This window comes from Macaca thibetana, chromosome 20 (genome assembly GCF_024542745.1).
Source record: "Macaca thibetana thibetana isolate TM-01 chromosome 20, ASM2454274v1, whole genome shotgun sequence".
Lineage (NCBI taxonomy): Eukaryota > Metazoa > Chordata > Mammalia > Primates > Cercopithecidae > Macaca > Macaca thibetana.
The window spans coordinates 11,862,989-11,885,625 of NC_065597.1; the positions used below are offsets into that span (position 1 = coordinate 11,862,989).

At 48.9% G+C, this 22,637-nt stretch overlaps 1 protein-coding gene and 1 pseudogene across 3 annotated transcripts in view; both read left to right on the forward strand.

Moving 5' to 3' along the window:
* Positions 1–22,637, forward strand: part of CDH3 (cadherin 3) — a 59,344-nt gene that overhangs the window by 25,525 nt on the left and 11,182 nt on the right. For both annotated transcript variants that reach the window (XM_050773324.1, XM_050773325.1), the window contains exons 3-12: positions 7,678–7,763; positions 9,725–9,868; positions 10,089–10,244; positions 10,350–10,494; positions 11,370–11,545; positions 12,540–12,668; positions 13,852–14,037; positions 17,442–17,683; positions 18,208–18,353; positions 20,521–20,745. In XM_050773324.1, the coding sequence (XP_050629281.1) occupies positions 7,678–7,763; positions 9,725–9,868; positions 10,089–10,244; positions 10,350–10,494; positions 11,370–11,545; positions 12,540–12,668; positions 13,852–14,037; positions 17,442–17,683; positions 18,208–18,353; positions 20,521–20,745 (1,635 nt within the window). The remainder of the gene's footprint in view (positions 1–7,677; positions 7,764–9,724; positions 9,869–10,088; positions 10,245–10,349; positions 10,495–11,369; positions 11,546–12,539; positions 12,669–13,851; positions 14,038–17,441; positions 17,684–18,207; positions 18,354–20,520; positions 20,746–22,637) is intronic.
* Positions 19,315–20,510, forward strand: LOC126944097 (10 kDa heat shock protein, mitochondrial-like; annotated as a pseudogene). The gene has a single exon (XR_007721948.1). The product of XR_007721948.1 is annotated as a 10 kDa heat shock protein, mitochondrial-like (transcript).

A 22,637-nucleotide genomic window follows, 5' to 3' on the forward strand; every position in this document is an offset into this window, starting at 1 on the left:
CAGCCTGGGCAACACAGACGCTGTCTCATTTTAAAAAAATAATTTTTAAGGCCGGGCATGGTGGCTCACTCCTGTAATCCAGCACTTTGGGAGGCCGAGACAGGCAGATCATCTGAGGTCAGGAGTTCCAGATCAACCTGGCCAACATGGTGAAACCCCATCTCTACTAAAAATACGACAACAACAAATTAGCTGGGCATGGTGGTGGCTTCCTGTAATCCCAGCCACTTGGGAGACTGAGGCAGGAGAATCGCTTGAACCCGGGAGGCAGAGGTTGCAGTGAGCCAAGATCACACCACTACACTCCAGCCTGGGCAACAGAGTGAGACTCCGTCTTAAAAAATAAAAATTTTTAAAATAAAGCCTCATTCTTGTCCATAAACCTAGTTTTTGGGGTTGCCTTCCAGAGCTATTTTTCAAATAACAATTTGAAAATATGAATGTTAGTGTATTAGTTCCGAATATATTGCTCTATGCCTTTTTATAAAGGTATAATTTTTAAAAATGAACACTATATCCTAGAGATCTTCCCATATAGATATGGAATAGGAGCTTCCTCATCTTTTGTGTCTTTTTTAAATGGCTGTGTAATGTTTCATTGTATAGGTGATGGTATAACACAAAGTAATCCCTTATTGATGGACGTTTAGGTTGTATCCGAGCTTTTGCTATTACAACTGATGTGGTGTGGATTAGTTTGGTTGGATAGCTGAGGAAAGGTGATTTTGGAGTATTCTGTAAAAATTCAAAGATACTTGAGGGTAGATACTTCGGTTTCCTGGTATATTCCTAGTGTCTGAAAGAAAGTCATTGGCACATAGGAAGTACTTAAGTAGCTCCTGAATGAATGCTGCGTGGAAGAACCTGGCTTTAGAACCTGCCACCCTGGGTTCTCATTCTAATTCCATGCGCCAGCTGTTTGACCTTGGGCAAGTCATCTCACCACCACCACCCCTCACCCCCAGCCCTGGTTTCCTCATGTGGTAAATGGTGGGTAGTTGTTTGTAAGGTTCTGGGGGTGTACACATTCATGGTTGGGGTTTATTTTTCTTGAAATGGTCTTGCTCTGTCTCCAGCTGGGGCACAGTGGCAAAAGCATGGATCCCTGTAACCTCGACCTCCTGGGCTCAAGCTATCTTCCCACCTCAGTTACCCAAGCAGCTGGGACTATGTCATGGTTTGGGGTTTCAACTTGTATGCTACTCATGATGGTTCTCTGAAGTGTAATATCCAACTTCCAAATGAGAAAGCATAAATTCCTCATAAGCTAATTCAAGTTCCACATCAGCAGTGATACTTCCAATTGACGGATTCTTGAGGGACTTTCACATGGGTCCTCAGCACAGTTTTAAATAATACTGAATCAGCCTGGCACAGTGGCTCTTGCCTGCAATCCCAGCACTTTGGGAGGCCAAAGCGGGTGGATCGCTTGAGACCATGAGTTCGAGACCAGCCTGGGCAGCATGGTGAAACCCTGTCTCTACTAAGAATACAAAAATTAGCCGGGCGTGGTGGCATGCGCCTGTAATCCCAGCTACTCAAGAGACTGAGGCAAGAGAATCACTTGAGCCCGAGAGGCGGAGGTTGCAGTGAGCTGAGATTACACCACTGCACTCTAGCCTGGGTAACAGAGCGAGACTCTGTCTCAAAAACAAACAAACAAAAAAGTAGTACACAAATGTTATCTATTAATAGTAATTTAGAAGGGGAGGGATTTGAGATTGATGTACTTTTTTTTTTTTTTTTTTTTAAGAGACAGGGTCTAGCTATATTGGCCAGGCTGGACTCAAACTCCTGGGCTCAAGCAGTCTGCCCACTTCAGCCTCCCAAGTAGCTGGTACTACAGGTGCATGCCACCATGCCCAACTGAGATTTGATGCCCACTTGCTAGGTTTGCCATAACAAAGTACCAGGTACTGGGGTGGCTTAAACAACGGAAATCTATTTTCTTATAGTTCTGGCTTGTAGATGGACATCTTCTCCCTGTGGCTTCATGTGGTCTTCTCTCTGTAACTACCTGTATCCAAACCAAACTTCTTCCTCTTCTAAAGACACCAGTCATGCTGGATTAGGGCCTACCCTAATGAGTTCATTTTACCCGTTTTTTTTGAGATGGATCGTGCTCTGTTGTCCAGGCTGGAGTGAGGTGGTACAATCTCGGCTCACTGCAACCTCTGCCTCCTGGGTTCAAGATCGTCCTGCCTCAACCTCCCAGGTAGCTAGGACAACAGGCGCAGGCCACTACGCCCGGCTAATTTCTGTATTTTTAGTAGAGATGGGATTTTACTATGTTGGCCAGGCTGGTCTCAAACTCCTGACCTCAGGTGATCCACCCGTCTGGCCCGCCGAAAGTGCTGGGATTACAGGCGTGAGATACTGTGCCTGGCCGATTTCATTTTAACTTAATTACCTCTTTAATGTCCCTATCTTCACATTCAGTCACCATTTTAGGTACCGGTGGTTAGAACTTCAACATAAGAATTTTGGAGGGACACAATTCGTGTTAAGGGAAAACTTGGACCTGCCAAAAAATCGAGAAAATAAGTTGCCAACAGGTAGTCATGCCTGAATAGTTATTGCAGTGAACTTGATAGTAAGTTTTTGATGACCCTAATCACTGGGAAAGTTCATTTCCTTTCAGTCATTTTTCTGTGCATAGTTACATGTATTACATAGTAGTTCTGGATTCTGCTTATTTTGTCTTACTATTATAGTAGAAGAACTTCCCTATATAAACTTATATTGCATAGCTGGATAAATAACCCATGGAGTAAGTGCCCTATAGATTATTTACCTTTTACCCTATATTGAGGATGATTTAACCTTGCCACATTATCCTTCCGGGTCTTTCTAGCACTAAGGCAAAGCGGGGTTCCCCAGAAGATGAGTCTACGAAGCTGTGTTCTGGCAATAAAAGGCAGGGTCACCCTGGGGATCGTGTGGCCCCTGGGACCCTCTGGAGCTGAATCAGGCCCGGATCCCCTTTCCCCTTCTTCCCACTGGCCAAGCATGTCACAGCCCAGCACTCCTCAGCGGGGATGTCATCAAGGAGGCAGGGCTGGTTCCTAAGCAATCTTCCCTTTCTCATCATCACATTCCAGCCTTCCCACAGAGGATCCTTCTGTATGTGGTAAGCTCTTGGGCTCTGAGGCAGCTCTTTAGGGTCCCCGAGCCCCTCTGTCCTCTCCCATTCACTGAGTCCACTGCCTAAAAGATGACCAGTGTCTTAACTTCCTTTGCCTGGATGAGTTTTGCCTGAGTTTTGAACTTCCTGTCAGTGGAATCATACATATATCCTCTCATCTGGCTTCTACTACTTAACCTTACGTTTGTTAAATTTCCCATGTTGTTTATTGCCCCTCCTTGTGCTTCATTCACTTCATTATGTGAATATACCCCAGTGTTTCTACCCATTCTCCCTCATCGTTTGGGCTGATTCCAGCTTAGCTATTACAAATAGTGCTGTTATGAACATTATAATAAGTTTTGGCAAATGTATTTTTGTTGGGTCTATACATCACAGTGGACTTGCTGGGTCTTAGGGAATTCGTATATCGATATATACTGCCAAATTGTTTTCCAAAGTGATTGTCCTCCCATATCAGACTTTTGTTTGTGTGTTAAAATAGGCATAACATAAAATTTACCATTTCAACCATTTTTAAGTAAAGAATTCAGTAGCACTAAGTACATCCACAGTGTTGTGCAACATCGCCATTATCTATCTCCAGAACTTTTTCATCATCCCCAACAGAAACTCTGTACTCATTAGGCATTAGGCAATAGCTCCTCTCCCCTCTCTCTCTCTCTGGCCCCTGGTCAATTTCTTTCTTTTCTTTCTTTTTTTTTTTCTTAGAGAAAAGTGTCTTGCTGGAGTACAGTGGTGCAGTCATGGCTCACTGCAGCTTCAAACTCATGGGCTCAAATGATCCTCCCACCTCAGCCTCCCAAGTTGCTGGAACAAGTGCATACCACCATGCCCAGCTAATTTTTATTTATTTATTTATTTATTTATTTATTTATTTATTTATTTTTTGAGACGGAGTCTCGCTCAGTCGCTCAGGCTGGAGGGCAGTGGCGCGATCTCGGCTCACTGCAAGCTCCGCCTCCCAGGTTCACGCCATTCTCCTGCCTCAGCCTCCCGAGTAGCTGGGACTACAGGCGCCTGCCGCCACGCCCACGCCCGGCTAATTTTTTGCATTTTTAGTAGAGACGGGGTTTCACTGTGTTAGCCAGGATGGTCTCTATCTCCTGACCTCGTGATCCGCCCGCCTCTGCCTCCCAAAGCGCTGGGATTACAGGCGTGAGCCACTGTGCCTGGCCAACCCAGCTAATTTTAAAAAAAATTCATGTAGAGGCTGGGTGCAGTGGCTCACTCCTGAAATCCCAGCACTTTGGGAGCCCAGGTGGGCCAATCGCTTGAGGCCAGGAGTTCAAGACCAGCCTGGCCAACATGGTGAAAACTCATCTCTACTGAAAATACTAAAATTAGCTGGGCATGGTGGTACACACCTGTAGTCCCAGCTACTCGGGATGCTGAGGCATGAGAATCGCTTGAACCTGGGAGGTGGAGGTTGCAGTGAGCCACTGTACCACAGCCTGGGCAAGAGAGTGAGACTCCATCTCAAAAAAAAGAAAAAAATTCATTTCTTGATGAACACTGGGTTGTTTCTACCTTTTGACTATTATGAATGACGCTGCTATAAAAATGAGTGTATAAGTATCTGTTTGAATCCTTTTGGTTCTTTCAGGTATATACCTAGGCATTGAATTGTTAGGTCATGTGATAATTCTTTTTTTTTTTTTTTTTTTTTTTTGAGACGGAGTCTTGCTCTGCTGCCCAGGCTGGAGTGCAGTGGCCCGATCTCAGCTCACTGCAAGCTCCGCCTCCCAGGTTCGGGCCATTCTCCTGCCTCAGCCTCCCGAGTAGCTGGGACTACAGATGCCCGCCACCGCGCCTGGCTAGTTTTTTGTATTTTTTAGTAGAGACGGGGTTTCACCGTGTTAGCCAGGATGGTCTCAATCTCCTGACCTCGTGATCCGCCCGTCTCGGCCTCCCAAAGTGCTGGGATTACAGGCTTGAGCCACGGCGCCTGGCCAGGTCATGTGATAATTCTACATTTAACATGTTGAGGAACCGCCAAACTGTTTTCCACAGCAGCTGCATCATTTCACATTCCCACCAGCAGTGTACAACGATTCCAATTTCCCTCTATCCTTGCCAATACTTGTTTTCCTTTTTTTCTTTTATAGCCATCCTAGTGCATGTGAAATGGTATCTCATTGTGATTTTGATTTGCATTTCCCTATTAACTAATGATATTGAGCATCTTTTCATGTGCTTATTATTGGCCATTGTATATCTTCTTCTGAGAAAGGCCTTTTCAAGTCCTTTGCCTATTTTTTAAAATTGGGTTTTTGTTGTTGTTGAGCTTGATGAATTCTTTATATATTCTGGATATTAATCCTTTAGAATTCTTTTTTGGCCAGGTGTGGTGGCTCGTATTTGTAATCTCAGTGCTTTGGGAAGCCAAGGCAGGAGAAGTGCTGGAGCCCAGGAGTTCGAGACCAGCCTGGGCAACTAAGTGAGGCCCCATCCGTACAAAAAATTGTACTCTTCTGAGGCAGGAGAATCCCTTTAGCCTGGGAGGTTGAGGCTGCAGTGAGCTGTGATTGCACCACTGCACTCCAGCCTAGGTGACAGAATGAGACCCTGTCTCAAAAAAAAGAATTCTACTTTTTTATATTGTACTCTTATATACTATGTGAATACTTTGTCATGTCCATATTACTTTTATTATTATTATTATTATTATTTTTTTTTTTTTGAGACGGAGTCTCGCTTTGTCGCCCAGGCTGGAGTGCAATGGCCGGATCTCAGCTCACTGCAAGCTCCGCCTCCCGGGTTCACGCCATTCTCCTGCCTCAGCCTCCCAAGTAGCTGGGACTACAGGCGTCCGCCACCTCACCCGGCTAGTTTTTTGTATTTTTTTAGTAGAGACGGGGTTTCACCGTGTTAGCCAGGATGGTCTCGATCTCCTGACCTCGTGATCCACCCGTCTCGGCCTCCCAAAGTGCTGGGATTACAGGCTTGAGCCACCGCGCCCGGCCTACTTTTATTATTTTTAAAACCTCATCTGGGCTGGGTGTGGTGGCTCACACCTGTAATCCCAGCACTCTGGGAGGCCTAGGCGAGCAGATCACGAGGTCAGGAGTTCGAGACCAGCCTGGTCAACACGGTGAAACCCCATCTCTACTAAAAATACAAAAATTAGCCAGGTGTGGTGGCACACACCTATAGTCCCAGCTACTTGGGAGGCTGAGGCAGAAGAATCACTTGAACCTGGGAGGTGGAGGTTGCAGTGAGCCAAGATCGTGCCACTGCACTCTAGCCTGGGTGATAAGAGTGAGAGACTGTTTCCAAAAAATAATTTAAAAAAAAAAATTGACCAAAAAAACCCCCTCATCTGTTATCCTTTCTTATTTTAAGGAAAGATATTTTTAAACCAAAATAATAATCTGAAACTAAAAGACAACCTTTCTGAAAGGACAGTTGGTGCCCTCGCCTGACATATCTATGGACAGGCGTGGGACCGTCCTTGTGGTCTTTGTTATGTTGCAGCCTAGCAAAAATGGGAGCACTGGGCAGAGCATGGTGCTGGCAGGATCCAGGGTGTAGCCCCTGGCAGATTCCCTGATTTCTTGCGTTGGCCATAAGGAAGAGTAGGTAACAACATTGGTTGTGAATGTTCTCTAGTGTGTGTCTTGGACTCAGGTAGACCTGGCTTCTGAACCTCAGTTTTCTAATCTTTGAAAAGGGGGCTGGGCGCGGTGGCTCACGCCTGTTATCTCGGCACTTTGGGAGACTGAGGCGGGTGGATCACAAGGTTAGGAGTTCAAGACCAGCCTGGACAACATGGTGAAACCCAATCTCTACTAAAAATACAAAAATTAGGTGGGCGTGGTGGTGCACACCTGTAACCCCAGCTACTCAGGAGGCTGAGGCAAGAGAATCGCTTGAACCCGGGAGGGGGAGGTTGCAGCGAGCGGGGATCGTGCCACTGCACTCCAGCCTGGGTGATACAGGAAGACTGTGTCTCAAAAAAAAGGTAGGGGGAGGGGATAATACCAACTTGGTATCATAGTTGCAAGGATGAAATTCACCTCCAGCTGGTGAATGGTGGTTACTAACTTGGAGTGCTTGTTTAAAGAGTAGCTAAGCATTGGGGATTCAGAAGGAGCGAAATGAACTGAAACAACCCAAGGTTGTCCAAGTGATCCGTGTGGGCATATATATTGTGTGTAAATAGACTCACAGTCTTCAGAAAATCTTCTGCCTCTAGCTATGACCTTAGTCAACCCCATGTCACATGAGGCCTCCCTGAATGTCTATGATCTTGGTCCTCTGGGACCAAGAACAAAGAAGAGTTTGACCCACAAACTGACCACGAGGAGATCTTCTCTCGAGGCGATCTTCCCTCTGGAAACCAAACTTGGAAGCCTCATCTGAAACTTGTATTAGTCATACTCCTGGTCAGAGGAAGTAAGCTAAGTCCCCCTTCTGCAGCCACTTAGCAGTCCTTGATCCAGTCAGGGGACTCTTGTCAGTCTCGTTTCCTGGGGCAACTTCCAGAATACTCCTGCATTCCTAATGCTCTCTTTTCCCCTTCCCCACAGTATTCATGGGCTGCCCTGGGCAAGAGCCAGCTCTGTTTAGCACTGTTAATGACGACTTCACTGTGCAGAATGGCGAGACAGTCCAGGTAAAACACCATGTCCACCTGCAGGACAAAAGAAAAATGTTCTCTGTGCATGCCCAGATCTCTGGCCAGGAGCCCTTGGTTGCTACGGGTGTTGTGAGCCAAGTCAACCCTTCAGAGGAGCAAGTGTTAGTCCTCAGCTGCCCACAGCTTGGGTGTGAGCACTGATCTAAGGGTGGTAGTGCTTGCAGCTACCCAACGGTGGTGCCTGAGGTCAGGGCAGTGGAGCCACGAGCTGCCTTGTGAGTAATCACCCCATGTACTAGGTCCCTTGGATTCCCTCTCCCACCTCCCTTTACTTCCTTCCCTTATCCATGTTTTTTTTTTTTTTTTTTGAGACGGAGTCTCACGCTGTTGCCCAGGCTGGAGTGCAGTGGCGCGATCTCGGCTCACTGCAAGCTCCGCCTCCTGGGTTCACGCCATTCTCCTGCCTCAGCCTCCTGAGTAGCTAGGACTACAGGCGCCCGCCACCGCGCCTGGCTAATTTTTTGTATTTTTAGTAGAGACGGGGTTTCACTGTGGTCTCGATCTCCTGACCTTGTGATCCGCCCGCCTCGGCCTCCCAAAGTGCTGGGATTACAGGCTTGAGCCACCGCGCCCAGCCTCCCTTATCCATGTTAACCCCAACTGAAGGCAGTTCTAAACACAGGCCTGCCAATCCCATGAGCCTCCAGGAAGATGCACCTGGAGTGCTTGGCCACACTTTGTTTTAAGTTTTGAATAGCTAATATAGCCACGTGGTTCAAAAATTAATATTAATAAGCTATACAATAAATAATCTCCCCTCGTTTGCCTCCATTTGCCTAAAGCCCTCTTCACCCCTCCAAGAGAAGACGCAGTTAACCACTGTTTCCAGTTTCTTTCCTTCCAGAGTTTATATATAGTCTATATTTACATGTGTTACATATTTATTTATATTACACATGTTTTTACATGTTATCTATTTTGTATATATACATATATAAAAACATTCTTTTCCTTCTTATGCAAAAGCTAGGATGCTGTTTACATGTCTGCACCTTTTTCTACTTAACGGTATATCAGCACAGCACAATGTTAACCCTCCTTCCACAGACAACCCCTATTAGTTTTTCCCATATTCTCCCTGACTTCATCCATGTATAAGAAAATATGACTATATGGTCTTATTTCCTACCCTTTTATACAAAAGGTGGAACAGTGCCTGGCACATATTAAGCACAATGTGTTTGTTAAATAAAATGCTAAACTATATTAAGCTGCCCTATACCTTAATCTTTTCATTTGACAGCATAAATCAAAGATCAGGCCGAGTGCGGTGGCTCATGCCTGTAATCCCAGCACTTTGGGAGGCTGAGGCGGGTGGATCACTTGAGGTTAGGAGTTCGAGACCAGCCTGGCCAATATGGTGAAAACCTGTCTCTAACTAAAAATACGTAAATTAGCTGGGCGTGGTGGCAGATGCCTGTAATCCCAGCTACTCAGGAGGCTGAGGCAGGAGAATCACTTGAACCCGGGAGGCAGAGGTTGCAGTGAGTCGAGATCTTGCCACTGCACTCCAGCCTGGGCAACAGAACAAGACTCCATCTCCAAAAAGGGAAAAGAAAGAAAAAAAGTCTCCCTGTTGGCACATAGAGAGCATACTCATTCTTATTTTGAGAGCTGCATAGTATTCCACTAGACGGATGTGCTGTGGTATATTTCACTGGTCCTCCTGTATAAGTAAACACCGAGTTCCCCTTGCAATAGGCTCATCTGGGTCTCCTCACCCTTAACTCTATTTTTTTTTTTTTAAATTAAACTTAGGGTCTCAATATCTTGCCCAGGCTGCTTTCAAACTCCTGGGCTCAAGTGACCCTCCCAAAGTGCTGGGATTATAGGCGTGAGCTACCGTGCCCAGCTGCCCTTAACTCTTATAGGTGAGAGGATGTTGAGTATGTCCCAGCTATTTGCACCTCTGGGTTAAGGGGTATCTCTCCTTGCAGGACAGAAAGTCACTGAAAGAAAGGAATCCATTGAAGATCTTCCCATCCAAACGTATCTTACGAAGACACAAGAGAGATTGGGTGGTTGCTCCAATATCTGTCCCTGAAAATGGCAAGGGTCCCTTCCCTCAGAGGCTGAATCAGGTACGACTGTGCCTTCTCCTGGGAATCGTTGGTGGCCCCAGGGACCCCCCTCCAAAGGCCTGCATGAGATTTCTTGCTACTGAATGTGTGGGCCGAGAGAGGAAGACCTCTCCTATGTGAGCAGATTCTCCTATGGCAGTGCCCCTCTTCACAGAGGACTCTTTGTCACAGTCATGGGATATTTGTTACTTTGTCAGCTGCCATTTTCTTTTCCCTCCAGCTCAAGTCTAATAAAGACAGAGACACGAAGATTTTCTACAGCATCACGGGGCCGGGGGCAGACAGCCCCCCTGAGGGCGTCTTTGCTGTAGAGAAAGAGACAGGCTGGTTGTTGTTGAACAAGCCACTGGACCGGGAGGAGATTGCCAAGTATGAGGCAAGTAGCCTTTAGTGTCTACTGTAAATGTCCCCTCAGAAGTGGGGTCCTAGGCCTGGGGAGGTGGGTGGCACCAGGCTGACCCCAGAGCTGTGTACCCCACAGCTCTTTGGCCACGCTGTGTCAGAGAATGGTGCCTCAGTGGAGGATCCCATGAACATCTCCATCATCGTGACCGACCAGAATGACCACAAGCCCAAGTTTACCCAGGACACCTTCCGAGGGAGTGTCTTAGAGGGAGTCCTACCAGGTAAGAGGACTGGGAAGGGGACTGCTACGGGGCTGCTGGGCCCATACCCTTAAATGCTAGAAGATCCCGCCATACCTGATTTCCTTGGCTGTGTATCAGATGACTTGGGATCTTCTTAAAAATCCAGATTCACCCCCTTCCATCCCAAGGTTCCTGAATAAGAATGATCCTGGAGCAGAGCTCTGCAATCTGTAGATTTGAAATTTTTCCTAAAGCTTCAGATGATCAACCAAGCTTGGGAACCACTAGCTTTGGAGCTTCAAAGACCTAGATTTGAGTCTTGGCTTTGCCTCTTTAATGGCTGTGATCCTGGGCATATTCTTGACTTCCGAGCCTCAACTCTCACGTCTAAAAATGGGAATAATATCAACCTTGAAGAGTGGTGAAGATTAGAAATACCATGTGCAGACTGTTACATCATACAAGGCGCCTAATGCGAGGCTCTTGAGTGCATGGCAGCTACAGGGAATGCAGCAAAAACTGGAGGTGTTAGAACATGGCTGATGGAGACCAGGCGTGGTGGCTCACACCTGGAACCCTAGAACTTCGGGAGGCTGAGGTGGGCACATCACTTGAGATCAGGAGTTTAAGACCAGCTGGGCCAACGTGGTGAAATCCTATCTCTACTAAAAACACAAAAAAATTCAGCCAGGCGTGGTAGCGGGCACCTGTAATCCCAGCTACTCAGGAGGCTGAGGCAGGAGAATCACTTGAACCCGGGAGGCAGAGGTTGCAGTGAGCTGAGATTGTGCCACTACACTCCAGCCTGGGTGATAGAGTGAGACTTCATCTCAAAAAAAAAAAAAAAGAGTTCCAGAAGTAGACAGGGCTGGAGTTGGAACTGGGAGGACAAGATACTCATCCCTTCTCTCCAGGTACTTCTGTGATGCAGGTGACGGCCACAGATGAGGATGATGCCATCCACACCTACAATGGGGTGGTTGCGTACTCCATCCATAGCCAAGAACCAAAGGACCCACACGACCTGATGTTTACCATTCACCGGAGCACAGGCACCATCAGCGTCATCTCCAGCGGCCTGGACCGGGAAGTGAGTGGCCCATAGGGAAAGTGCTGCCTACCCAGACTTGCCCAGGCTGAGGTCTGACTCTGAGAGCAGAAGCTCCCATCTCTGCCCACAGAGCCCAAGGCAGAACAATGAGGACCCACGTCAGCTGGGATGGCTGCTGCTGGGTTCACATGTGATGCCCCTGATTCCCTTGGGCCCGTGGCCCACTGCCAGCCAATCTCGTTAAATCTCCTCCAGGGCTGGGAGGCAGCTGTAAAATACCTACTTTTGGTATTTTCTGTGGGTTTTCTCATTTCCTGTCAGAGTGGCTCACTTAGTGTGCACATTACCCAAATTGGTCCCTTATGTGCCACAAAGTAGAATTAGCTCCATGGATACTGGAGTTGGTGCCTGTTTCCTAATTGATACCTTTATCCAAATCCTCACTGTTATTCTGAAGCCAGGCACGGTGGCCCACGCCTGTAATCCCAGCACTTTGGGAGGCCGAGGCGGGAGGACTGCTTGAGGTCAGGAGTTCAAGACCAGCCTGGCCAACATGGTGAAACCCTGTCTCTACTAAAAATACAAAAATTGGCATGGTGGCAGGCACCTGTCATCCCAGCTACTTGGGAGGCTGAGGCAGGAGAATCACTTGAAACTGGGAGGTGGAGGTTGCTGTGAGCCAAGATCACGCCACTGCACTCCAGCCTGGGTGACAGGGCAAGACCCTGTCTCAAAAACAAAAACAAAAAACCAAAACTCATTCTGGAGCAGTCAAGGGTCAGGGGGTGATGCCAAGGCTTCCCTAGGACAGGCCCAGGAGAACTGTTTGGATCTCTGGTTCCCTTTCCAACAGCATCCTCTGCTTCTGTTCTCCTGGCAGTGAGGGAGGGCTGGTCAAGGAGTCAGCATTATGATAGGGAGAGATCCTCCTCTGCGTCCGCACACCCCTGCGCCAGTGCTTCCTGGAGGTCAAGGGAGGGACCCTTCAGATTGCACCCGCAGTGGGCTTCCCCTCTCCTATCTTTCTCCCCAGAAAGTCCCTGAGTACACACTGACCATCCAGGCCACAGACATGGATGGGGACGGCTCCACCACCACGGCAGTGGCAGTAGTGGAGATCCTCGATGCCAATGACAATGCTCCCGTGTTTGACCCCCAGAAGGTAATGCCCCTTCCTCACTCAGTCACTCATCAGATAACGAACGACCAAGGTTTGCCTTTCTCAGGAAACTGGAACCACCCTATGTTGCTTCAGATGCCAGTCCCAGCACTATGGCTGTGTGACCTTAGGAAAACTACCTAACCTCTCTGTGCCCCATTTCCTAATCTGTGAAAAGGAAATAATGATAATACCTGCTGCGTTGTTCTGAGTTTCAAATGAAATAACCTATGGACGTTTCCTAACACGATGCCTGAAAAGAAGTGCTCAATATGAAAATCTTTGTTGATTTGAAAACATATTTTCCTTGTACCTACACCTGCCTATCTTTTCCCAGTGAATGCTTGCGCACCTCCAAGGCAGAGGACTCAGTGCCTATCAAGGTGCCAATTACATCCTCCCGCTTCCATCTTTAGACAGCTCTGAACGTTAGTTAGGTCTGAATCAAAATGTGTAATGGGGCCAGGCATGGTGGCTCACGCCTGTAATCCCAGCACTTTGGGAGGCCAAGGCGGGCAGAACAGTTGAGGCCAGGAGTTCAACCTGGCCAGTATGGCAAAACCCCGTCTCTACTAAAAATACAAAAATTAACCAGGTGCAGTGGCGCATGCCTGTAGTCCCAGCTACTTGGGAAGCTGAGGCATGAAGATCACTTGAGCTTGGGAGGTGGAGGTGGAAGTGAGCCGAGACCACACCCCTGCACCCCAGCCTGAGTGGCAGAGTGAGATTGTCTTAAAAAAAAAAAAAAAAAAAATTTCTGAGCAACTGATTTTCCAGTCTTTGTCACATGTCCGAGAACCTCCAAAAAATTCCTGTTCAGTGCCCCAGCCCATTCAGGCACCTAGCCCTTCTTGCCACCTTCCTTACTCCTTTCTGATCTCAGCGGGATAGGTAGCTACACGTGGCAGGGGCTTGGGCATGCAAGCTTGTGAGATTTCTGGAACATCAGGCCCCTGTGTGTAAGGAAAGCAGGCACAGGATTGGTGTGGTCTGTGCCGGCAGCTGTGAGGCTGCTGCTGGGGACATTCTGCTGCTGTGTATACCCTGAAACCCCGCGAAGTGGGTGGGTGGTCCAAGAAAAGGGTAAAGGTGTGGGGATGCCCTGAGGTTGGATGGAGGCTTCTTAGCCTCTGGAGTGGGAGAGTCGTTCTCTGCTCTAACAGCACTGTGCTTCTCACACTGGCAGTATGAGTCCCATGTGCCTGAGAATGCAGTGGGCCATGAGGTGCAGAGGCTGACGGTCACTGATCTGGACGCCCCCAACTCACCAGCGTGGCGTGCCACCTACCTCATCGTGGGCGGTGACGACGGGGACCATTTTACCATCGCCACCCACCCTGAGAGCAACCAGGGCATCCTGACAACCAGGAAGGTGAGTGAGTTCCGGCCCCAGACAATGGCTATACGTGGGGCGGTCAGGTCTGCAGCCTTCAGGATGAGGAGCCACTGTCTACCGTGGGCTAGTCACCAGGAATCGTACCAGCCCAGTGGTTCCCAACAGTGTTCTACCACTCTCGTGTTGGGGATCCCATTTGTTCAAACTAAATCTTACCCAGGAGCCCACTTCATAAATAGGTAAGAGTCACTGATCTTGGCCAGGCGCGGTGGCTCACGCCTGTAATCCCAGCACTTTGGGAGGCCGAGGCAGGCGTATCACGAGGTCAGGAGATAGAGACCATCCTGGCTAACACGGTGAAACCCCGTCTCTACTAAAAATGCAAAAAATTAGCTGGGCGTGGTGGCGGGCGCCTGTAGTCCCAGCTACTCGGGAGGCTGAGGCGGGAGAATGGCGTGAACCCGGGAGGCGGAGCTTGCAGTGAGCCGAGATCGCGCCACTGCACTCCAGCCTGGGCGACTGAGCGAGACTCCGTCTCAAAAAAAGTCACTGATCTAACTGAAGCACATCAGTGGAGCCTCCTCCTAGACCAAAGTGTCCAGTGGCTGCCCCAGACCATTCTCACATAGAGGGTCCATTTTATTGAAATCCATGTTGACTTTGCATTTACTCTAAAACTCATGTCTAGGTGTTTAGATAATAAAATGTTTTGAATCACCTAGTACTTAGGCACACTCCTGCCTCTCAAAGTCTCTTTTTTGTGTGTATGTATTTTTGTTTTTGTTGGGGTATAGGACGTGGGTTGGGTCAAAAAGTCTGAATAAGGCTAGGCCCAGTGGCTCACACATATTCCCAGCACTTTAGGAGGCTGAGGTGGGAGGATCGCTTGAGGCCAGGAATTTCAGATCAGCCTGGTGAACATAGCGAGATCCCATCAGCACTAAAAAAGAAAAAAAAAGAAGATGGGCCTAATCTTGCATCAGTTTCTTTTTTTTTTTTTTTTTTTTCGAGACCAAGTTTCGCTCTTGTTGCCCAGGCTGGAGTACAATGGCATGATCTTGGCTCACCACAACTTCCGCCTCCCGGGTTCAAACGATTCTCTTGCCTCAGCCTCCTGAGTAGCTGAGATTACAGGCCTGCGCCACTGTGTCCGGCTAATTTTTTTGTATTTTTAGTAAAGATGGAGTTTCTCCATGTTGGTCAGGCTGGTCTCAAACTCCCGACCTCAGGTGATCCTCCCGCCTCGGCCTCCCAAAATGCTGGGATTACAGGCGTGAGCCACCATGGCCGACACATCAGTGAAACCCGTCTCTTTTGTATTTTCTAAAAATACAAAAATTAGCTGGCATGGTGGCATGTGCCTGTAGTCCCAGCTATTTGAGAGGCTGAGGCTACTTGAGAGGAGAATCTCTTGATCCCAGGAGGAGGAGGTTGTAGTGAGCCGAGTGTGCATCACTGCACTCCAGCCTGGATGTGGTGACACACACCTGTAGTCCCAGCTACTCCGGAGGCTGAAGTGGGAAGATTGCTTGAGCCCAAAGGGTCGACGCTGCAGTGAGCCATAATCAAGCCACTGCACTCCAGCCTGGGTAACAGAACAAGATCCTGTCTCAAATAAAAATTTAAAATTTTACCAAAAAAAGTTTACTGAATATAAAATATTTTGATATGTAAACTTTTTTTTTTTTTTTTTTTTTTTTTTGAGACGGAGTCTTGCTCTGTCGCCCAGGCTGGAGTGCAGTGGCCGGATCTCAGCTCACTGCAAGCTCCGCCTCCCGGGTTTACGCCATTCTCCTGCCTCAGCCTCCTGAGTAGCTGGGACTACAGGCGCCCGCCACCTCGCCCGGCTAGTTTTTTGTATTTTTTAGTAGAGACGGGGTTTCACCGTGTTAGCCAGGATGGTCTCGATCTCCTGACCTCGTGATCCACCCGTCTCAGCCTCCCAAAGTGCTGGGATTACAGGCTTGAGCCACCGCGCCCGGCCGATATGTAAACTTTTGAGCACAGCTATACTAGAAAACATAATGAAGTGGTCATTACCCCACATCCATTTGTAGAATCATCCAAATGGCAGCGGACACTGGTTACCCTGGCAGCTCAAAATGCAAGTTGTGTTGATGTCTTCAGAACAGTGAAGAAGCAACTCTTGAAGTCCTGAACAAATTAAAATAGTAGCTGCATTCGTAGAAGATGCAGTATGTACTAAAACCACACAAAAACTTGGCTTATATGTAAAATGTGATCTAGACTCTATATTAAACAGATTTTTCACATCCAGGAGTGTATTAATGTCCATGGGCTGCATTCCTAGAAGATGCAGTATGTACTAAAACCACACAAAAACTTGGCTTATATGTAAAATGTGTTCTAGACTCTGTATTAACAGATTTTTCACATCCAGGAGTGTATTAATGTCCATGGGGATATTAGCAAGTCACAAGGGATATGGAACAGCTCTTCGTATCTGTAGCATTCTGATTCTGAGACACATCATCCCTTCCCCAGCCTGTAAATGCCAGTGGTATCCCGTCATTACGACAACTAGAAATGCTTCTACAATTTGTTTTGTTTTGAGACAGGGTCTTGGTATGTCAACCCAGGCTGGAGTATAGTGGCACAGTCTTGGCTCATTGCACCCTCAACCTCCTGGGCTAAAATGATCCACCCACCTCAGCCTCCCAAGTAGCTGAGACTAGAGGCATGCACCACCAGGCCCAGCTAATTTTTGTATTTTTGTAGAGACCGGGCCTCGCCATTTTGCCCAGGCTGGTCTTGAACTCCTGGTCTCAAGCAATCCAGCAGCCTTGGCTTCCCAAAGTGCTGGGATTACAGGCGTGAGCCACAATGCCAGGCCCCCCAATTTTCTCAAATATCACCACCACTCCACTGGGAACCATTATTCTGGGGCTTATTAATACAGTTACCTTTAGGATGATCTGAGAGGCCCCATAAGATGTGCACTCAGGGGCCAGGCGCGGTGGCTCAAGCCTGTAATCCCAGCACTTTGGGAGGCTGTGACGGGCGGATCATGAGGTCAGGAGATCGAGACCATCCTGGCTAACACGGTGAAACCCCGTCTCTACTAAAAAATAAAAAACTAGCTGGGCGAGGTGGTGGGTGCCTGTAGTCCCAGCTACACTCGGGAGGCTGAGGCAGGAGAATGGCGTAAACTCGGGAGGAGGAGCTTGCAGTGAGCTGATATCCCGCCATTGCACTCCAGCCTGGGTGATAGAGCAAGACTCCGTCTCAAAAAAAAAAAAAAAAAAAAAAGATGTTGCGCGCTCAGGAAACACAGGAGTGTTCCTGGGACAGAGAAGGGGCAGCATGGTTGCTAGTGGGGGCTAAAGCCCCTCAGTATTGGCTCTTTCCTTCTGACATCTCAACTGTACTGTACTCCTCTCAAAATGGTGGTTCAGGTCCTTCTTCCTCTTCTCTCCTAGGGTTTGGATTTTGAGGCCAAAAACCAGCACACCCTGTACGTTGAAGTGACCAATGAGGCCCCTTTTGTGCTGAAGCTCCCAACCTCAACAGCCACCATAGTGGTCCACGTGGAGGATGTGAATGAGGCACCCGTGTTTGTCCCGCCCTCCAAAGTCGTTGAGGTCCAGGAGGGCATCCCCACTGGGGAGGCTGTGTGTGTCTACACTGCAGAAGACCCTGACAAGGAGAATCAAAAGATCAGGTACTCAGGAGCGGGGCTCGGTGAGCAGCATGCACTGATACAGTTGGCGGGTGGGTGATGATGGCCAGCGTTTGTTCTGATTACCATAGAGACTGTTAAATAGGAATATCCCTCCTGCATAGGTCCTCTTCTTCCTACCCTCTTTGAGGCTGAAGACTGAATAGGGGTTTGGGGGCAGGTATTTCTCACTCTGTCATGTATCCCTCTTGGGACTCCTGCACCTGCTGCTTTAGGACCCCGTTTATGGGCGAGGCTTATTTTCCATATGATCCTGCTTAGGTGCCCAGAGGCCATCAGCCAGTTGGTTTGAGGAGGCCCTGAATGACGCACCTTGGGGCAACTGCCTTCCCTCATGGGGAGGGATAAGGGGGTGAGCGGCGGGGGCTGGGGCAAGCGCGCCTGTGCCCAGGCAGTCTTTTCACGTGTCGCCAGGGTCAGACCACAGGTCTCTCCTTGTGGCGCTACACAATTCTACAGAATTCTAAATATTCTGGATGTTACTCGTCTCAACTTTTCCTCTCCAGCTACCGCATCCTGAGAGACCCAGCAGGGTGGCTAGCCATGGACCCAGACAGTGGGCAGGTCACTGTTGCGGGCACCCTAGACCGTGAGGATGAGCGGTTTGTGAGAAACAACATCTACGAAGTCATGGTCTTGGCTGTGGACAATGGTGAGAGCATCCTCCCAGCCTTCCCACAAGGGCCACTTTTGGTTCTCAGGTCACATGACACAGCACAGCATGTTCGCTCCACAGGGGGGAACATGTGTCGGGGAGGGCTGTTTGCAAACCAGTCCAGACGGTCAAAGGGGTCTTTCAGAGGAGTCTTTTAAAAACTGGTCCTGGCCGGGCGCGGTGGCTCAAACCTGTAATCCCAGCACTTTGGGAGGCCGAGACGGGCGGATCACGAGGTCAGGAGATCGAGACCATCCTGGCTAACCCGGTGAAACCCCGTCTCTACTAAAAAATACAAAAAACTAGCCGGGCGAGGTGGTGGGCGCCTGTAGTCCCAGCTACTCGGGAGGCTGAGGCAGGAGAATGGCATGAACCCGGGAGGCGGAGCTTGCAGTGAGCTGAGATCCGGCCACTGCACTCCAGCCTGGGCGACAGAGTGAGACTCCGTCTCAAAAAAAAAAAAAAAACTGGTCCTAGGCCGGGTGCAGTGGCTCACGCCTGTAATCCCAGCACTTTGGGAGGCCGAGGCAGGTGGATCACCTGAGGTCAGGAGTTCGAGACCAGCCTGGCCAACACGGTGAAACCCCATCTCTACTAAAGATACAAAAAATTAGCTGGGCGTGGTGGCGCATGCCTGTAGTCCCAGCAAATAAGAGTTAGGATCGGGCGTGGTGATTCAAGTCTGTAATCCCAGCACTGTGGGAGGCCGAGGTGGGCGAATCACCTGAGGTCAAGAGTTCTAGACCAGCCTGGCCAACATGGCGAAACTGTCTCTACTAAAAACATAAAAAGTTAGCTGAGTGTGCCGCCTCCCAGTCCCCGCAGTTATGGCCTGCACAGGGCCCTTGGGGCGAATCACAGCATGCCCTGGGGCAACCGCTCTCCCTCATGGGGAGGGACAAGGGGAGGGACAAGGGCGAACGGCGGGGGCTGGGGCGAGCGCGCTTGTGCCCAGGCGGTCTTTTCACTTGTCGACAGGGTTGCGGCACTACACGAGCAGAGTACGAGTCTGAGGCAGAGGGCGTCATGGCAGGACAAGCATTTAGACAGTTTCTTCCACTCTTTGACCGAGTATTGGCTGAAAGAAGTGCTACAAACTGTAACCAAAGGAGGCATTATGCTTCCAGAAAAATCTCAAGGAAAAGTATTGCAGCAACAGTAGTCGCTGTTGGATCGGGTTCTAAAGGAAAGGGTGGAGAGATTCGACCAGTTAGCGTGAAAGTTGGAGATAAAGGTCTTCTCCCAGAATATGGAGGCACCAAAGTAGTTCTAGATGACAAGGATTATTTCCTATTTAGAGATGGTGACATTCTTGGAAAGTACATAGACTGAAATAATTCACTATTGAAATGGCATCAACGTGAAGCTGCCCATTCCACTGAAGTTCTGAAATCTTTTAATCGTGTAAATAATTTCCATATTTCTCTTTTATAATAAATTAATGATAACTAATGACAAAAAAAAAAATTAGCTGGGCGTGGTGGCACACACCTGTAGTCCCAGCTACTCAGGAGGCTGAGGCATGAGAATCACCTGAACCCAGGAGGCAGAGGTTGCAATGAGCCAAAATTTGTGCCACTGCACTCCATCCTGGGCAACAGAGCAGGACTCTCAAAATAAATAAGTAAATAAAACATCAGCATTAGGAGAGTCCCTTCAGCCTTAGTTTTTGGTTCACTGGGTCCTGAATTGGCCTGTCAGTTTTCCCTTGTGATTGATTACTAGGGGCTGACTGGAAAGTGCCATGACAGATCAGTGATGCCACACCATGACAGATGGGGGGTTATGACGTAGTTGTCACCTCTGGTTGACATGTGTTGAACCAGGACCTGCAGGCATGTGAGAGGCTGCAGCGGGGCTGTGAAGGGAGGCTTCCCTGAAGCTGATGGACCAAACACTGGAGTAACCCTGAGGTAGCCAGTAGGATTCGCTTTGTGGTTATAGTGGCTGTCTGGATGAAGTGGCTGCAACTGTGCCATGATAGTTAGTAATGTCTGCTGTTTACCGAAATGAGAATGATGGCCTGATTGGCATGTATGTGCCATGTATTGGAAGCAAGGGCATGGAAGGTCTTAAGAGGCGAGAGCTGGGCGGTAAACAGGAGCCCCCTTGAGGCTGACTGGGTGGGTCACAGGGAGCTCATCATACGTGTCTTTATAAACAGGAAGCCCTCCCACCACTGGCACGGGAACCCTCCTGCTAACACTGATTGATGTCAACGACCATGGCCCAGTCCCTGAGCCCCGTGAGATCACCATCTGCAACCAAAGCCCTGAGTCCCAGGTGCTGAACATCACGGACAAGGACCTGTCCCCCCACACCTCCCCTTTCCAGGCCCAGCTCACAGACGACTCAGACATCTACTGGATGGCAGAGGTCAACGAGAAAGGTACCTGAGTGAGTGGTGGTAGCGGGTGGGTGCCAGTTCCACTAGTGGGCGTCTGCCCCACACCAGGATTCTGCACACGTTCCCATCCTAGCAGCTTTTGGGCCATGGGGGCAACGGTCTCCTCTAGAACCTCAATCAGATGCCATTTATTAACCTGGTGGAGGCCTTTGGAATTCCACAGGACCCCTAAAAGACCATTTTAGCCCAGCCGCCTTCCTGTGTAGACGGAAAAACTGAGGCCTCGAGAGGGAGGGAGTGACTTGGCCCGTGTCACATACAAGTCAGGACCCAGCACAGTGATCGTGGCCACCACTCACTGAGCATGCTCTGTGCCAGGTCCACGCCACATGCTCTATGTAGGTTAGATTCCTTCATCCTCGCAGCAGCCTGTGAGCAGGTTTCTCTCTCTCTCTCACACACACACACACACACACACACACACACACACTTTACAGATGAGGAAATCAAGGCTTACAGAAGCCGAAGTATCTTGCCAGAAGCATTATGACTTTTTTGTTTGTTTGTTTTTTGTTTTGAGACAGAGTCTCGCTCTGTTGCCCAGGCTGGAGGGCAGTGGCGTGATCTTGGCTCACTGCAAGCTCTGCCTCCTGCGTTCAAACGATTGTCTGCCTCAGCCTCCCGAGTAGCTGGGACTACAGGCGCCCGCCACCATGCCGGCTAATTTTTGTGTTTTTTTTAGTAGAGACGGGGTTTCACCATCTTGACCAGGCTGGCCTTGAGCTCCTGACCTCGTGATCTACCCGCCTCAGCCTCCCAAAGTGCTGGGATTACAGGTGTGAGCCACCGCACCTGGCTGTGTTATGGCTTTAAAAATTAATGTCACGACCACATATGGTGGCTCACACCTCTAATCCCAGCACTTTGGGAGGCTGAGGCGGGCAAGTCACGAGGTCAGGAGTTTGAGACCAGCCTGGCCAATATGGTGATGAAACCCTGTCTCTACTAAAAAATTAGCCAGTCATGGTGGCGTGCGCCTGTAGTCCCAGCTACTCGGGAGGCTGAGGCAGAAGGATCGCTTGAACCTGGGAGGTGGAGGTTTCAGTGAGCCGAGATTGTGCCACTGCACTCCACCCTGAGGGACAGAGTGAGACTGTATCTCAAATAAAATAAAATAAAAATGTCACTAGGGGTTTTTGTTGTTGTTGTTTTTTGTTTGAGACAGAGTCTCACTCTGTCTCCCAGATTGGAGTGCAGTGGCACAATCTCGGCTTAATGCAACCTCTGCCTCCTGGGTTCAAGCAATTATCCCTGCCTGAGTAGCTGACATTACAGGTGCCTGTCACCATGCCCGTCTAATTTTTGTATTTTTTAGTAGAGGCATGGTTTTGCCATGCTGGCCAGGCTGGTCTTGAACTCCTGACTTGAGGTGATCCTCCCACCTCGGCCTCCCAAAGTGCCAAGATTACAAGCATAAGCCACTACACTTGGCCTATCAGGATTTTAATCTAGGCAGTCTCACTCACCTTGCTGGCGGGGGGGGAAGCATAAGCATTATGGCCAAAACCCAATGTTATTAATAACCTGGAACAGTATTGATAACCTGGTTCTTGGCTTTAATTTCATTTTTCTGTTTGCCCTTGTCCTCTTGTCAGGGAAATTAATCCAGACTCTACTCCATGTGACCTCAGGCTAGTTACCTAACTCCCTAAGCCTCAATTTCTGCATTTGTAAAATGAGGATAACAGCAGTTCCCACCTCTTAAAGCGATGGTGAGGATCAGGGTAGGACCTGGCACTTAGTAAGTGCCCATTTAGCTGGGCACTGTGGCTCACGCCTGTAATCCCAGCACTTTGGGAGACTGAGGTGGGCGGATCATGAGCTTGAGGATCAAGACCATCCTGGCCAGCATGGTGAAACCTTGTCTCTACTAA